Source organism: Nansenia antarctica, assembly GCF_963989245.1.
Source record: "Nansenia antarctica genome assembly, chromosome: 4".
Lineage (NCBI taxonomy): Eukaryota > Metazoa > Chordata > Actinopteri > Argentiniformes > Microstomatidae > Nansenia > Nansenia antarctica.
Window position 1 is genome coordinate 30,523,824 of NC_137689.1, and position 17,494 is coordinate 30,541,317.

At 44.6% G+C, this 17,494-nt stretch overlaps 1 protein-coding gene across 1 annotated transcript; it reads left to right on the forward strand.

The window, feature by feature from the left end:
• Positions 1 to 554: 554 nt before the first annotated feature.
• Positions 555 to 14,935, forward strand: castor2 (cytosolic arginine sensor for mTORC1 subunit 2; the record flags this gene model as incomplete). The annotated part of the gene is made up of 9 exons (XM_080528417.1): positions 555 to 705; positions 6,479 to 6,549; positions 8,260 to 8,453; positions 10,668 to 10,800; positions 11,599 to 11,722; positions 13,575 to 13,685; positions 14,230 to 14,312; positions 14,609 to 14,703; positions 14,870 to 14,935. Exons 1-9 carry the CDS (start codon positions 593 to 595, stop codon positions 14,933 to 14,935), a joined length of 990 nt encoding a protein of 329 aa, XP_080384543.1. The 5' UTR covers positions 555 to 592.
• Positions 14,936 to 17,494: the final 2,559 nt, after the last annotated feature.

Consider the following 17,494-nt stretch of genomic DNA (forward strand, 5'->3'; position numbering starts at 1 on the left):
ACATGAAAGAAAAGATGAATAAAATATAGGTAATTACCCAGGGGACCCCTGTCGGACTTTGTCGAGAAGCCTCTCCTAAAAAGTAATACAAAAAAAACATGCAAGGAACCACTGATTGTAGGCTACCTATGTGTTCTATGATGGCCCTGCCATGACGCCATATCAAATGAAGAACTACATGTCCCAACATGCCCGTGTGCCACAGCAGGTCCTCCCCTTCTTTTGAGTGGCAAGTTGTTTGTTTCACTGTTACCAGCTGCTGGACTATTCCAATCCCTGTCGGAGAGAAAACACGGGGACCGACAGTCCTCTCTGTTCTCCCTCCCCGTTTACCTCATTGTGCTTTCTTTTATTTCACCCTGCTTTTCTCTCTCTCTCTCTCTCTCTCTCTCTCTCTCTCTCTCTCTCTCTCTCTCTCTCTCTCTTTCACTCTCTTCCTAAGTGGATAACTTTTCCTTCTCCCCCTTTGCTTTCTGCTCCTTTGAAGGTTTTAAGCTCCTGGTATATAGGTGTATTTATTTATTTATGTTTTTTTACTAGAAAGGATAGACATTTCTATTTTAGATGTTCCTCAAATGAGAAGACGCAAAAGATGGAGTTGCATATTTTAGAACACAGCTTGAAAGTAGCGAGTATAGCAAAAGAGGGCATCCAGATCTGTACTCACGGATTAATCAAACTCGCCTTCTTGCCCTCTAAAACAAGGTAAGTAGATGGAATAGATATTCACAATCATATTAAATCCCTTCTAATGTAACACGGGTCATATTAGCTGATCCATGAACAGTAACATGTCAACTAATGACGAGGCTGCACACAACTACGTAGCATTTTGGCAAGCGGTGCAATTTTGATTCAGGTTTCAACTCAATCATTGTCATCTTCTTTAGCTCAACTAGAATGCATGTACCGTTGTTCTGCATGGGGGAAATGTCTTCCAGCAAATCTACCATTTCAGTTCTCTATTTTTTGCATTGGATCTTTTTTTTTAAAGCATTTGTGATTTTTTTAGTGGGCTCGACGTGAAGGGGTGTGTGTACGTGCTTCCAGATCTACCCTGTTGTTTTTTCGTTGTGTGGCTGTAAAATTATATAGGGGAGGTGGTTGCTTTAAATCAAACTTGAACCGGCGGCGTGAGACATTTACGTAGTCGCGATGATGCAGAATACAGAATACAGAATACATCATTTGAGTTTTCGATGAGCGATTCTCGTCAGCGCCGCGATCCGACCCGGTCCGGTCCTCCTGACTGGACACTTTAAACGTGCTGCCCAGCTGTCCTGTTGCTGGTTGGATTAGAAAATGAGAAATCAACATGATTTCTATGAAATGAGGATGTTTAGTTTGTTGTGTTTCCAACTGCATTTAAAAATGGACTAGGTTTACGGTTTTGTAAAAATAAAAATAAATTAAAAATGCAACATTGTCACTGCCTATAATATACGTATTATTATTATTATTAGTAGTAGTAGTATACTATGTATTATTTTCATGGGATAGCCTACTAACAATTATAGATTGGGTACCTTCATCCAATGCCACATTTTTAAAATGCAGATATCATTACATTAATGAGAATCATTTCATTTCAAAGGCATGCAGCCAGTCAAGCTACTGTTCGGCAGGTAACTTATTGTTCAACTTCTGGTAACCTTTAGGTCTGCTCCTGACCTGGGAACAGTTAGCGTGGACAATAAACATCAGTGTCCTGAAAGCTCACAGCCTCCTGCCTAGCTGTCTACTGGACGCATCTACTAAATACAAACATACATGCATACAAACCATACTTCATATCTAGAGCCTACTGTTTCTACTCTAGAAAAACATCTAGTATGACATGGTGCCATTTTATAGGCTACATAATGAATTTCGCATAGGCCTACTGCAAAACGTTCTTATATTGCATACTGAAAACCATAGGTTTATGAGCAGTCACATAGTATATGACTGGTGCTTACAGTTAGATAATTAATAATTTTTAAAAAACTTAGATACAAATTGTACTGCTCTTCTTATGGTCTTATTGAGACTAGACTGAGTCACCCTTTTCCAACATATCGTGGGCCTACATGATGAGACAAAAATGTCTTGTGCATTGTTTAACATAAACATATCTCATAAATATACTGATATGTTTTTAAAAATGCTCCAAATCCCCCCCCCACAGTAGTTGCTCCAGTTATCCAGAGTCATTTAAAGGACAGTAGGCATACTCTGTATGGTTGTTAATTGCTTAGCCTAGCCTGAAACCAACTCATTTAGAAGCTCTGTGTGAAGTGCCTCGTATTGATGTAGAATGTGAGGCACACGAGGAGCTGGCTTGTAGCTGCTTACCATCTATGAATGTGCCGTCTCTCTGCCCATATGAATGTGCTGTCTCTCTGCCCATATGAGTGTGCTGTCTCTCTCTGCCCATATGAATGTGCTGTCTCTCTGCCCTATGAGTGTGCTGTCTCTCTCTGCCCATATGAATGTGCTGTCTCTCTGCCCATATGAATGTGCTGTCTCTCTCTGCCCATATGAATGTGCTGTCTCTCTGCCCATATTAATGTGCTGTCTCTCTGCCCATATGAATGTGCTGTCTCTCTGCCCATATTAATGTGCTGTCTCTCTGCCCATATTAATGTGCTGTCTCGCTGCCCACCACCTATGAATGTGCTGTCTCTCTGCCCATATGAATGTGCTGTCTCTCTGCCCATATTAATGTGCTGTCTCTGCCCATATGAATGTGCTGTCTCGCTGCCCATATGAATGTGCTGTCTCTCTCTGCCCATATGAATGTGCTGTCTCTCTCTGCCCATATGAATGTGCTGTCTCTCTCTGCCCATATGAATGTGCTGTCTCGCTGCCCATATGAATGTGCTGTCTCTCTGCCCATATGAGTGTGCTGTCTCTCTGCCCATATGAATGTGCTGTCTCTCTGCCCATATGAATGTGCTGTCTCTCTGCCCATATGAATGTGCTGTCTCTCTGCCCATATGAATGTGCTGTCTCACTGCCCATATGAATGTGCTGTCTCTCTGCCCATATGAATGTGCTGTCTCTCTGCCCATATGAATGTGCTGTCTCTGCCCATATGAATGTGCTGTCTCTGCCCATATGAATGTGCTGTCTCTCTGCCCATATGAATGTGCTGTCTCTCTGCCCATATGAATGTGCTGTCTCTGCCCATATGAATGTGCTGTCTCTCTGCCCATATGAATGTGCTGTCTCTCTCTGCCCATATGAATGTGCTGTCTCTCTCTGCCCATATGAATGTGCTGTCTCTCTGCCCATATGAATGTGCTGTCTCTCTGCCCATATGAATGTGCTGTCTCTCTGCCCATATGAATGTGCTGTCTCTCTCTGCCCATATGAATGTGCTGTCTTTCTGCCCATATGAATGTGCTGTCTCTCTGCCCATATGAGTGTGCTGTCTCTCTCTGCCCATATGAATGTGCTGTCTCTCTGCCCATATGAATGTGCTGTCTCTCTGCCCATATGAATGTGCTGTCTCTGCCCATATGAATGTGCTGTCTCTGCCCATATGAATGTGCTGTCTCTGCCCATATGAATGTGCTGTCTCTCTGCCCATATGAATGTGCTGTCTCTCTCTGCCCATATGAATGTGCTGTCTCTCTGCCCATATGAATGTGCTGTCTCTCTGCCCATATGAATGTGCTGTCTCTCTGCCCATATGAATGTGCTGTCTCTCTGCCCATATGAATGTGCTGTCTCTCTGCCCATATGAATGTGCTGTCTCTCTCTGCCCATATGAATGTGCTGTCTCTCTGCCCATATGAATGTGCTGTCTCTCTCTGCCCATATGAATGTGCTGTCTCTCTGCCCATATGAATGTGCTGTCTCTCTCTGCCCATATGAATGTGCTGTCTCTCTGCCCATATGAATGTGCTGTCTCTCTGCCCATATGAGTGTGCTGTCTCTCTCTGCCCATATGAATGTGCTGTCTCTCTGCCCATATGAATGTGCTGTCTCTGCCCATATGAATGTGCTGTCTCTGCCCATATGAATGTGCTGTCTCTCTGCCCATATGAATGTGCTGTCTCTCTCTGCCCATATGAATGTGCTGTCTCTCTGCCCATATGAATGTGCTGTCTCTCTGCCCATATGAATGTGCTGTCTCTGCCCATATGAATGTGCTGTCTCTGCCCATATGAATGTGCTGTCTCTGCCCATATGAATGTGCTGTCTCTCTGCCCATATGAATGTGCTGTCTCTGCCCATATGAATGTGCTGTCTCTCTGCCCATATGAATGTGCTGTCTCTCTCTGCCCATATGAATGTGCTGTCTCTCTCTGCCCATATGAATGTGCTGTCTCGCTGCTCATATGAATGTGCTGTCTCTCTGCCCATATGAATGTGCTGTCCTGCTGCCCATCTGGCTATTTTGTCGTGATAAGACAACTCTCAGCTATGCAATAGACGTCACTGGATATCAGTAGGTATTGTTGTTTTGCAGTAAGGCATGGTTTGAAGTGATACTCAGGTCACTGGATGTTGGTCTATGTGTAGATGCATAGGCCTATCCTAAAGAGAGATGGAGAATCTTGAAATGTGATTAGATATAATAACGATTATATGGCTTAATTCATTTCAGCTGGAAGCTGTGAAAGCCTTTAAAAAGGGCAACTTGAAGTCCCTCCCTGTTATCTTGCTGTGTCTCTTCACACCGTTCAGCAAAGTGCAAGCATTCAATAGCAAGGCTGTAAATAATCTGATTATCACGGTCGAGTTGTTGTTGTGCAGTTTGGATTTTCCCTAATGCTGAAGTAGGGTTGTTACTGATGGAATTTGAATGGAGAGTCGATTGACAAGACATAAAATAGTACTTTTGATTTGAATGCCTTGGTCTAACTCTAATACATTTTTCAACCCTTCATTTAGCTGGAGAGTAACCTCCTCCCAAGCTATTATCTTTCCAAGTTATTCTTAAGCTAACTTTGTCAAATCCCTCAGTGGAGGCCTGGAGGGCCCGTGTTGCTCTATCCCTCTGGCTTGGGTCGTCTAACTCTTTGAACAGTAGAGATTGGGTTTTAATTGCATTTGATCTGGCAATAGCTTTTGTGTGCGTTTCAGGGGTATGCATTCTGAGCACGGTGGGTGAACCACGTTTAAAAAGGTGCTATGGTCGTACTGTAGACTCTAGACCTAGCCTCATTATATTTGGGGATTAGACCACAAATCCCATAGTGGAAAACATTCGGATCTGCCTACAACACTAGGACGTGGCATAACCATTCCTCCTTTTAAAACCACCATGTCTATGCCCTTTTGCTGGCATATGTGTGCAGCCTCTCGTTCCAAACGGTCTTGATCAACCCAAGGACACTGGAGACTGATAAGATGACACATGATGTTTGGTTACAAGTAGGCCACACTGGTGCATTTAAGAGATGACGCGCACCATCAAAGTAACGATGCAGGGGGGGGGTAGATAGATTGGCTGCTAGCGTGGTGTCTCGGATGAAAGAGATATGTGGGCGGTTGGACGTGGACACGCATCGCCATCCACCCGTAGCTCTGGTCTCCATCCCAGTATTCGGAGACCGGCTCACGTTTTTACGATCAGGGTCAAAGTCAGCAGCAGCTGCCCACCACCTCCACATGAGGAGTGAGACGTGGGTTTGGGTTGGTTTGCATGGACAGACGCTCGGAGCAAAGATATTCAAATAGGCCTAGGCTACATCTCTCTGGGTTTTGCGATTCCTCGGTCAACAAAGTTTACACAACTGCGAGGCTCCTGTCTGGGTGTGGGGGCCCACCGCTGGGTGCTGGTAGGCAAACTGGCTAGTAGTCGCTCTATGTGTAGAGGGCTGCAAGGGAATTTTCCGGGCTACATACATAGTGTACAGGTTTTTACTTTTGCCTGCTTGCGGCTCTGTCAGTATTGATTGATTGATTGACTGAGAATGTTTATTATGTGAAGCGCATTGAGTTGCATCTTGTAAGAAATGCACTATACAAATAAAATTTGATTTGATTTGATTTGATTTGTCCACCCAGAACTGAAGGATAATGATGTAGGAGACAGCAGATTGATTTCAAGCTGAGCAGCGGCACCACGGTGTATTTATGTGTGGCCTTGATGACCTGATGATGGGTCTCAGATATAGCCCCTATTTCATTAATCATGGTGACGAAGATGATGTCGAACAGCCTTGTGATGGTCCACATATAACCTGCTGTTGTGTACGTGCTACTTTATTCCCCCAAAAGGGACTTCAGGGGTTATGTGGGGTCACGGATCTTTCTGGAGTTGTTGTTTTCCATCCTTTCTCTAATCCATCTACTTCCTAAAACCTGCAAGCCGCTTTTCTTAACTCCCCCTTCCCATTTTAATAACTCAACTGAGATGATGAATAGAGATATCTTCAAAACTAAACGTGGTCATTTAGAAATAAGCCTTCACAAAGTGCTGGCCTCCTACCAGAGGGCCGTGTTATTGACTGAACCTCCTTCCCCTCTTGTTCTTTTTCAGATGTAAGTTTTTCAGTTTGACGGAAACTCCGGAGGATTACACCATTATCGTGGACGAGGAAGGCTTCAAAGGTGGGCATTTCTGTGTGGCTGCTTGCCTCTGGATCTTTAAGGTTACTGTGGCAACCTGGGATCAGACCACAGGAAAATGTGAAGCCTATGATTTTCTCTAATTCCTTGTATCTTGACTGGCTGCCAATGTTTGACCACAGATTGCTCCATCAGTTTCTCTCCGTGTGTTCCATTACGGGTTAACAGAGGCCAAGCTGTCACTGGCTTGCTTTTGTGGTTGACTGAGTGAATCCATGTCATTACAGACTGGTTTCCAGGGTGACCCTCGTTGGTCACCATGGATACTAGAAGCGCTGCGTTGTGAAACAGGTGCAGGTATTCTACTGTAGGTTGGCTGGAAGTTTCTATTGTGCTTGTTTGTTTGGATTGTAGTGTCTCTGAGTACTGAGAAAAGCATTTATTATTATTATTATTATTGCTTAACTTCACATGCTAAATGATTACTACGAATACTTTTGGGGGTTTTGTTGTCATGTCAGTGCATGAAAATGGCTGCACACACATTTAGGTTGTTAAAGCAATTCTGAGAGTAGTAAATAGCAGTAGCAAATAGTAGTAGTAGTAGTAGTAGTAGTAGTAGTAGTAGTAGTAGTAGTAGTAGTAGTAGTAGTAGTAGTAGTAGTAGTAGTAGTAGTAGTAGTAGTAGTAGTAGTAGTAGTAGTAGTAGTAGTAGTAGTAGTAGTAGTAGTAGTAGTAGTAGTAGTAGTAGTAGTAGTAGTAGTAGTAGTAGTAGTAGTAGTAGTAGTAGTAGTAGTAGTAGTAGTAGTAGTAGTAGTAGTAGTAGTAGTAGTAGTAGTAGTAGTAGTAGTAGTAGTAGTAGTAGTAGTAGTAGTAGTAGTAGTAGTAGTAGTAGTAGTAGTAGTAGTAGTAGTAGTAGTAGTAGTAGTAGTAGTAGTAGTAGTAGTAGTAGTAGTAGTAGTAGTAGTAGTAGTAGTAGTAGTAGTAGTAGTAGTAGTAGTAGTAGTAGTAGTAGTAGTAGTAGTAGTAGTAGTAGTAGTAGTAGTAGTAGTAGTAGTAGTAGTAGTAGTAGTAGTAGTAGTAGTAGTAGTAGTAGTAGTAGTAGTAGTAGTAGTAGTAGTAGTAGTAGTAGTAGTAGTAGTAGTAGTAGTAGTAGTAGTAGTAGTAGTAGTAGTAGTAGTAGTAGTAGTAGTAGTAGTAGTAGTAGTAGTAGTAGTAGTAGTAGTAGTAGTAGTAGTAGTAGTAGTAGTAGTAGTAGTAGTAGTAGTAGTAGTAGTAGTAGTAGTAGTAGTAGTAGTAGTAGTAGTAGTAGTAGTAGTAGTAGTAGTAGTAGCAGCAGCAGCAGCAATGCTCAGTAGCTACGTGTTAAATGTTTTACCGCAAGTGAGACGATTATATTCCCATTTACTAATACCAATGAAGACACTGCCACCCAAATGCAGTTTGTTTAACAGGATTATCTCTCTGTACAGGATTAATTTCATCAATTCATACAAACATCAACAGTCATGATTCATATTTGATTGTTCCTATGCAAAGTCTGTTTCTCCATGTCAGAACCCTCTCATATAAATGACGCTACCTCCTCTAGCTCACTGGAGGTGAATGTCAAACGGTCACCTGTCAAATAAGGGGCATTGGGGGTCCGGCTATGCAGTTAACAGATTCATTTATTGCCTAGAGGCACACTGACAGACACATCCATCTAGGGCCGCGCCTCTGACCCCATCCTCCTCCTCCGTCCTCTTTCAGAGCTGCCTGAGTCGGAGCACCTCAGCGTGGCGGAGGCCACATGGCTGGCCCTCAACGTGGTGTCAGGGGGCGGGAGCGCCACCAACTCTCAGCCAATCGGAGTCACCAAAATCGCTAAATCAGTCATCGCACCCCTGGCTGACCACAACATCTCTGTGTTTATGCTGTCGACTTATCAAACAGACTTCATCCTGGTGAGTGCTTGCTTGTAGCTTTCGCTTTTTCTCTACTCTGCAAAGGAGCAAAGACAGGATATATCAGCCTCTGAGAGGAAACGTTCACCGATTGTCACCATGACTCAACAGACAAGTTATTAGTGGTTGTTGTTGTCTAAACAGCCAGGAAATGAGAGCAAATAAGCAGGAAAATATCTATTGTTTTTATCAGACCATAAAGTGATGTCTGAATGACGAATACCTCCAACCCCCATAGTGCTTTGCACCTCTCAGCCAGCAACAGAGGCGTGTCTAAGCTACGGTGCACATAGTAAACCCAGGTGATAGATGTATGCTAGCGCAGAGCTGTGCAGAAATGCTAGTGCAGTCAGTGTCTGCTTGTCAGCTAAGCCGTCGGCTCGCACTAAAGCTGTGAACATCTGCATTTGTTGGAAGAAATGACGAAACGGCAGGTTAATGTTAATATAAGCATCGTACTGACGTGGTCTGGAACCCTGTTTTCATTTGTTATGAGAAGCCAATAACAGAGGATCTACTGTACCTTCCCGGGCCCCCAGTTTGACTCTGAAAATAATATTTTCATTTTGTTCAAGATGCTTAATCACTCCAGTCCTTTCTTACGCCAGGCCTTTTTGGCCATGGGGAGTGTTTTTATTACCTTGCTCTTCCAGAAAAAATACCAACACCAAGGGGGGGTGTTCCATCAACGTCGCTAAAGGAAAATCTGTTGTGTCTGATAAATAATCCAGGCTTATTTTGATAAGTCTCGCGAGATTTATACCCCCCCCCCCCCGGCCGGTCTGCTGAATATAACTGTAGCCTGTTTATGGAAATGAAAAAATGTGGAGATGTGGATAATCTGTGGGTAGTTATGTAAAGAGGATCAGGCTGGGCCTCTTGCTGGAGTTCCCAGTAACGTTCACGGGCGCTGTTCCCCCTCCAGGCCAGCTGCTCCCAGACACGGCCTGATCAGCCTGATCACCGGCTTCACAGGAAAACAACCTGCATCTCTTCATCTAGCTTCTCTTTTCCCTCAGCCTCTTTCTCCATATCCATCTGTATTTTTCCTTGTCTCTTTCTTCCCTTGTCTCTCGATTTTCAAACTCTCTGTGCAAGTGTCTCTCATACTGGGTCTGATTGCATTGGGGTGCATTGAGGCCAGGGTGAGGGGGTCGGGGGTGAGCCTTTTTTCTGTGTATTATGATCATTTGCGTTACGTAAACTGTGGGGCCAGACCCAAATGTTGAATGCAGTCATTTCGAGGGAGCCTTAAGTAACCAGGCTGTCTGACTCCACCAGCCCAGAGGAGCTGGAGGCCAGCAGCTTCTCAAAGGGCCTTCACCTTTTGTTCACACAACCAACACAGCTCAAATGCAGCTTTTGGTAAGGAAGGGGGGAAAAGAAGATGAATCAGTTTCTGTCAGGACACACCAAGATCGCCCCTGTGGGTATGAAATGTCCAAATGTGACGCTTCCGCTCTCTTCAGGAGGGATCACCGGGAGTTCAGTCAGGGAGCGCACATTTCCAGCGGAGCGGACATGTCTTTGGGTTAAGCCTGTTACAGTAAATGTTTGGGAGGTTTGCCGTCCAGGGTTTCTGCTAGTCTTTTGAAATGCTTCATGTGCTACTGTCACAGGGCCCCTTCTCTGTGCAGATAAGTGATATGCTGACAAAGTTATTTTGAAAGGTCATAGAATTGTTTGGAACTCCAGTTGGTGGCGTCTCCTGGTGATGAATTGCAGTTTCAACTTGTGAAGTGTAAACACTTTGTTTGTTTCTGCTGTCAGCCAATCAGCCCACGACTGCCTCGAGTGACTGTCCTCCCACAGTCTTTGACTTTTCTACTAGGCACAAAGATATTGTACAGTTTTTTTTTGTTTGTTTTTATTAAAAAAAAGTATTTTAATTTTTTTCTGAGTGGGGCAGTCCCACTCATTTTTTAATTTTATTGAGTTATACAGTGAAGATTTAGACAGGAAGGATGGGTGAGAGAGAGAGGAGGGATGACATGCAGGATATGTCCCCGGCCGGAATGCGGTTACATGGTCAGTGCTTAACCCACTACGCCACCTAAGCGCCCCCTGTTTTTTTTTTTTAATAAGTAAAATAAATAAATTCATTTATACCCCCCCCCCCCCGCCATCACATGTTACTAAAGAATTTCTGACATTATCTTCTCAATGTATTCACTCTGGCGTTTGTGTTGACTCTGTGGTGGTTGTTGTGTCCAGGTTCGAGAGAAGGACCTGCCGCTTGTGATGCACACCCTGTCTGCCGAGTTCACTCTGCTGAGGGTCGTCAACGGGGAGACGGTGGCCGCCAACACCCTGGGCGTCACCAACGGCTTCGTCAAGCCAAAACTCGGTAGGCGACTCGTTCAGCAGTCCGACTCGTTCAGCGTGGTGCACAAACGACGCCGTCTCTGACGTGTTTCAAGGCTGCAGACAGACATGTTTGTTAGGAGGAGCTCAATCTAGCATGTCAAGGCTCTGCGCTAGAAGAGGCCCTGGGAACGCAGACTGATACGCACACAGAACAGATGTGGCTCTGCATACCGCTGGGCGATCATCCCCACCTCCTGGCTGGTCCATTTAGAGACGTGACGGTGGGGGTTCTGCTTTTCTAAAATGACTAGGACTCGCATTCTATTTCAACGTGAAGTAATCTGCCGTTTTGTGTAAAATAAGACGCTGGGGAGGGGGTCTGTCCTTCGTTTGTGTGGAATAACGATACAAGCATTGGGAAGGTTTTAATTGGGAAGGTCTTGCCCCCAACAAAGTCTAATACATTAGACTTATATAGTGCTTACCTAGACACTCGAAGACGCTTTCCAAACTGAAAAGATCGAGTAGTAATAATAAAAAGAAACCGAAAATAAATTAAATAAAGTATAGGGGCCTAATGAAGGTAGTGCTGGGGACACATGGGAAGGGGAGGGGGAGAGGGTTAACCGGTGAAGACGAGCTTGAAGAGGTGGGTTTTGAGGGCCTGTTTAAATGTCAGCAGGGTGTCGGCCTGTCTGATGTGGTCGGGGAGGGCGTTCCAGAGGGACAGGGCTGCGGCTGAAACGACCCTCGCCTTCACATTATCTCTGAAACGGACGCAGGACGCACCTTAATTCCTATAAATGTCCCACTTTATTTGTCTTTTCCCTTTCCTCAGTTCCACGTCCCATCATCCACCCTCTGTCCAGCCCCAGCAACATGTTCTGTGTGACGAGCCTGGACCCCGACACACTGCCCTCGGTGGCCACGCTTCTCATGGACGTCATGTTCTACTCTGGCGGGTGAGGAACCTCTCTCTCTCTCTCTCCTCAGCGCTCTCTCCTCCTGTTCCACATATGGCTGTTACCGGACACCATCTGTCGTCTTCGATTAAGAAACCCTCACAGGAGCACTTAGCATCTTAGCATCTCCGGCTTCAAACTATTTGTTTTACATGGGCCGGAAAAGAAAGTCCTTTAACCTGAAAGAGAGTCGTGGGACTCCCCCCCCACAATAGATTGCAGGCCCAGTGACTGTTAAAGGCTGCTCTTATGGCGCTTTTCCATTGACCGGCTCGGCTCGGCTCGGCTCGCCTCAGCACGCTTTTGAACAGTTCTGGGTACGAGACGTTTTCCACTATACAGGAGCGACCCGGGACTGTAGGAGGAGTTACGTGTCATAAGATTCCCCCCGCTATACAGATCAGCGGGGGGAAATGCGATAAGAATTATGTCAAAATGCAGCACTATCGTGCACAGATCAGCCTTACAACATGTAACGTTAAGTGCCTGTTACTTGCCGCTTTCAGTTCTAGTAGACTAGTTTAGATCTCGCAACCAGGGAAATGCCGACATGAAATGCCGACACGATTCCATTTTTATTTCTCCTGACACGTTGAGCACTGTGCTTTTTTTTTGGGTGAAAGATTGGGCATATAGTTCATGAATTACGATAGTTTGAAGGAAAGCTGTAAAATCCTGTCTGCTGCCGGCAGCTCCGGTTTCGGAGCAAGACGCGAATCTATCGGCATTAGTCAAATACATGCTCACATCCAGTCATCCGCTCACTGCTCTCCATCAAAAATGGCACATCCATCAATAATATGACATAATAACAACTGCTCTGATTAGATTGCTTAGATTGTTTAATACATCAACGGGGGGAAAAGCGAGATGAACTCGCGAGTATCATGCTTCCTCCATTGAACGGAAAGTCCTATCTATTCCATTCAAAGTGTTTTAGCCTTTCCCCTTTCCACTGGTAATAAGGAATTGGCAAGAATAGATCGATATAAATAGATCAACATAATGCAGCACTATCATGCACAGATCAGCGTTAAAACATGTAACGTTAGATATATAATGGAGCGATGTATTTCTACGGAAAGGCTGACTGACGCGTGGCTCATACAATCAAGCGGACGTTTGTTATAGATACGAGTGCTCCGGTGTCTTGCTGGTAGTCAAATATATTTATTTATATATACAGCATATGGATGTTACGTGCCTGTTACCTGCCGCTTTCAGTTCTAATAGTTTAGATCTCGCAACCAGGGAAACGCCAACATGTGTTAAAGGGAGCAAGACGCGAATCTACCGGCATTTGACTGCCGCTGGACTGAGGAACAGCATGCCACAGGACATCGCCATAATAGCGATTTTTTTGTTATGCTTGTTGTAAATAAAAGTTCTATGATGCATTGAAATTACATTAAACTAAGATAATACGATGGTTATCATAATTTTCCTAATCTTTATTAATACGTTATTACAGAAACAGTAAGTGACATTTTCCGAGAGCGAAATCTGTTGGCGGTTAGCGAAGAAATCTATGAACATGGGATGACGATTTCCATTGACCAATCAACGGTGTGCAGCGTCACACGTCACACGCAGCCTGGCAAAAAGGTACCTTTCGGCCCTGTAGTTCCTGCTCGTGAAGGGTAGCTAAAGAACCGAGCTGAGCCGAGCCGAGCCGAGCTGACCCGGGCCGACAAATGGAAAAGCGCCAAAGAAGCAGGCCAGCCCGGGCTGACCCGGGCTAGCCCTGTAGTGGAAAAGCGCCATTAGTGTTTGAGTGTCGGTCACAGTGAGACAGGAGCAGATGTGGAGGCTGGTTGGACTGGAGGTTTGATGTCACTTCCTGCTGTTCCAGGGTAAAGGAGCCCGGGGCGTCTAACGAGGACTCCGGACACATCCGATTCTTCTCCTTCTCTCTGATCGAAGGCTACGTCTCTTTGGTCATGGACGAGCAGACCACACAAAGGTAGGAACCACTCCCCCCAGTGATAACATCCCACTGATGATGATGATGATGATGGGTTATTCCGCCTTTTCTGTTTTACTGGGCCAGTTTTTCTCTCCATCAGAAAGCCAGCCTTGTTGTCTATTCACTGTGTAAACATCATTTGTTGATAACTTTGGTACTATATTTGTAGTAGGCTATCAGATTAGTAGTACTTTATTCTAGGTTTGTCCTGCATAAACGGGCTATCCCATATATGGGTCAGTGGTGTCTCCAAGCTATGTAGAGGCACAAGTGGACCATTTAAAAAAATAAAAATTATTATGTATTCTGCACCGCGGCATGTAGGGCAACCATCAACCGATAATGTGATTCTGACCCCATCCAAACTACTAAGACAAAACTGGCACTAACTCTGAGCCTGAATCTGATGAGAACTGTGCTGTGGCTGTGTATTCTTGTTAGGTTTTTTATTAGTGTCACACAAATCTGTACAGCTATTCAATCTATGGGTTATCAGTATGTCCTAAAAAAACGCTATCTCCTTATTGTTCTACCGTCTTAGGTTTCCCAATAACGTCCTCTTCACCAGCGCTTCAGGGGAGCTGTGGAAGATGGTTCGCATCGGAGGACAGCCGTTAGGATTTGGTAATTATCACCCGCCAACCGTAGAGATGACACATCTGAAACGCAGGCTGATTTATGCAGGTCGACTACGTGTCGGGGACAGTTATGCAGAGCCCCACGTCGGCATAGCAGGAGACACTGTTTTGATGTCAATGTCATTTGCCTTAAGATTAAGATAAATCTCCAACTGTGATGTGGATCTGCATATGAATGACCCGGGCCAGTGGAATACATTAAAAGGCCCCGTGCTTCCCTTCTGTCTTCCAAGAAACCGTTAAGATATTCCTGTTCTCTCTGCTTGTTTTCCCCTGTCTCAGATGAGTGTGGTATCGTGGCTCAAATATCGGAACCTCTGGCGACCGCTGACATTCCAGCTTATTACATCAGCACCTTCAAGTTCGACCACGCCCTGGTGAGCGAGGTTCTAGGAGGTTCTAGGAGTAAATCAATTAGCCACATTTCCACTCTACCCTTTCTTTGTTTTGTATTCTACATTTTTAGTGGACACACTTAACCTGGAACGATTGGAACAAACTAAGCCCGCCTCCTTCCCCCCCCCCCTCCCCCCCCTCTCATAGGTTCCAGAAGAGAACATCCAGAGTGTGATTGGAGCTCTTAGGACCAATGAGTGCGCAGGACAGTGAAGGAGAGAGGGGGAACGAGAAAGAGTCTTGTGTCCCTCGCGCCCCACGCATCGATTTATCATGTCAAACTCTTAAAAAAAAAAAAAACAGTGCCATGAGCTTACCAGTGGACTGCTGTGGAGGGGGGTTCTGGGAAGGGGGGGTGACTGAAAGCTTGGGTGGTGTTATGGAGGGGAGGGCGGAGAGGGAGGTGCGTGCGCACCACGTGCATTATGCTTTTGTTCGCCGATCAGCAACGTGCCCCTCCTTTTCTGAGTCCGTGCCAACTAAACCCCCCCCCACCACCACCACCCCCACCATCCCTGCCCATCCCACTCTTACCCCCCAAAACATCCACCTCTTCGGGGACTCGAAAGATAGAGTGACTGCAGTGTGTTTTCCTCTCGCTCTCCTCTTTCTTTCTCTCTCTCTCCCCCTCCCCCTCACACCATTTCACCATGGCAACCCGGCCTACCGAGTTTAGGCCCTTTTCTTCAACACCAGCTCCCTCCCCCCCCTTGTGTGGCACACTTGTGGCCCTTGACTGCCTCTACCAATCGGTGTTCAGCATACCAGACTGGCTCTTTACCTTCCTTCTGTTCTCTTAAGCTGCTCGACCCGTAACAACCATACTGTATTACTGTATTAGTTTCCAGTCACTCTTGTGGAAGGAAAGAGAATGTACCCTACGAACGATTATCAGAATTCCCATTTTTCTTTTTAAGTTCTTTTTTCTCAGTGCCAAGATGTTTTAAGGCCTAAACCGATGCCTTTGTCTAATGCTCAGTGTGTGTGCAGTTGAAGGTGACATTTTCTGAGTTGCCTTTGGTGGTGTTGCGTGGTTCCATGACATGGTGTGGTTTTTGCTTTTAGACGTTATTCAATAAGCTTTTAATGTCAGTCCAGATGAAATGATCTCTCTTCTTCAAGTTAATTCATTTCAAGTAGAGTTGAAGGATAGGGAATTCAATTCCAGGCTCTGAGACGTCAGATAATGGACATCAACGGTCCCAAACTCGTTTGGTGACCAGTAAGTAAAGTCATATTGGTCTGATGGGTAAATGAGAAACTGATGAATATGTTCTTTTGTCCTCTGAAAAATTACACTAAATGGCATCTATTCAATAAATGACTGAGCCACAGTTCATATCATGTAAACAACCCTTTATATGTTATATTTATAAACTAGTATTCATATTCTTTGGTCGTTTTGGGAGAACATTTCTAGGTTTTACGTTTTTTTTCAGTGCCACACTATGCCTGACTCCTAACTTATTATTACCACAAACCAGTATAGCAACTTCAAAGCAAGGATGCCTAGCATGGAGGAAAATGGTGGAGAGACTTTCTTGTTCTTTTATTCCGTTGTGAATGTTTGTTGCAGTCGTGGATTATTGAACCAACCCTGCAACCCCTGGTGTCAACTTAGGCCTTCAACCTTCCCCTCCCCTCCCCCCACCCCGGTCTGCACTTTAATACAGGTCTATCCTACACACCTGTTGTACTGATGTGAAAATGGGGAAGTCTATTTACCCTCGAAGGATTCTCTTGAGATGGGGAGACTTTTGTTGGTCTTAAGCATTTGGTGGGAAAGGGGGTGGGGGGGCATTCTCCGCACCAAGCAAAAGCTTTCTTCTGTTAGCTTTGTTTAGCAGAAACCATGTATTTATCAGTGTTAAACACATTAAAAAGGGTGATATTTCTTCTGACGATTAAAAAAAAAAAGAAAAGAAACAAAGTGCGCTTTTTTGTTGGTTTTGGAGCCTGTAGTGTTTGGTTTTACAAAGCCCTCCCTCACCTGTCATCTCTTCTGTCTTTGTTTGATTGTCTGATTTTGACCAGGGGCCTCATTTATAGAAAGTACTTTGGATCAAATTTGATCTTACCCGTGTCGTACGTCAAAGTAGTGATTTGTACTATTTATTTATTTTTTTAAGTTATTTTTTCTGAGTGGGGCAGTCCCACTCATATTTTTCCTTTTAATGACACACACAGTAGAGATTATGACAGGAAGAATGGGTGAGAGAGAGAGAGAAGGGATGACATGCAGGATATGTCCGCAGCTATTTACTATTTCAACGTGAGTCAATTTGACCGTGGAAACGATCATAGCTCTACGTCAGGTATTGACTTGACGTACGCACATTACCTACTGGTTATGCAGAGTTATTACAGGCCTGTGAGCCGCACTGCCTATACTGTAATTCATGCGAAGTGAATGTGGCTTGTAATAAAATTTACGATGTTATCAGCCGAGAAAATGAGTTTAGTTCAAGATTTAAAGGCAACTGATGTTTATGATTGTATTTCAGTCTTCTTTTATATCCCTCCGGTCCGGAGCTGTCAAGGCAACGCCATCTCCCCTTCAACTCTTGTTAAGTCTGACGTCAAAAGTGACGTTTAGCCATTTCCGAGTCCAAACCAGAAATTCCCTCCACCAGAGTACCTGTGAACTACAGCAGTAGAATGACAGTTTAATCGTTTTTTAGACTCGGATCTATTCATACAACAAGGGACACAACACTTTCCCGTTTTCTCCATATTGTCAGGGTATTTGAGCCTCGGAAATGCGCTATATAA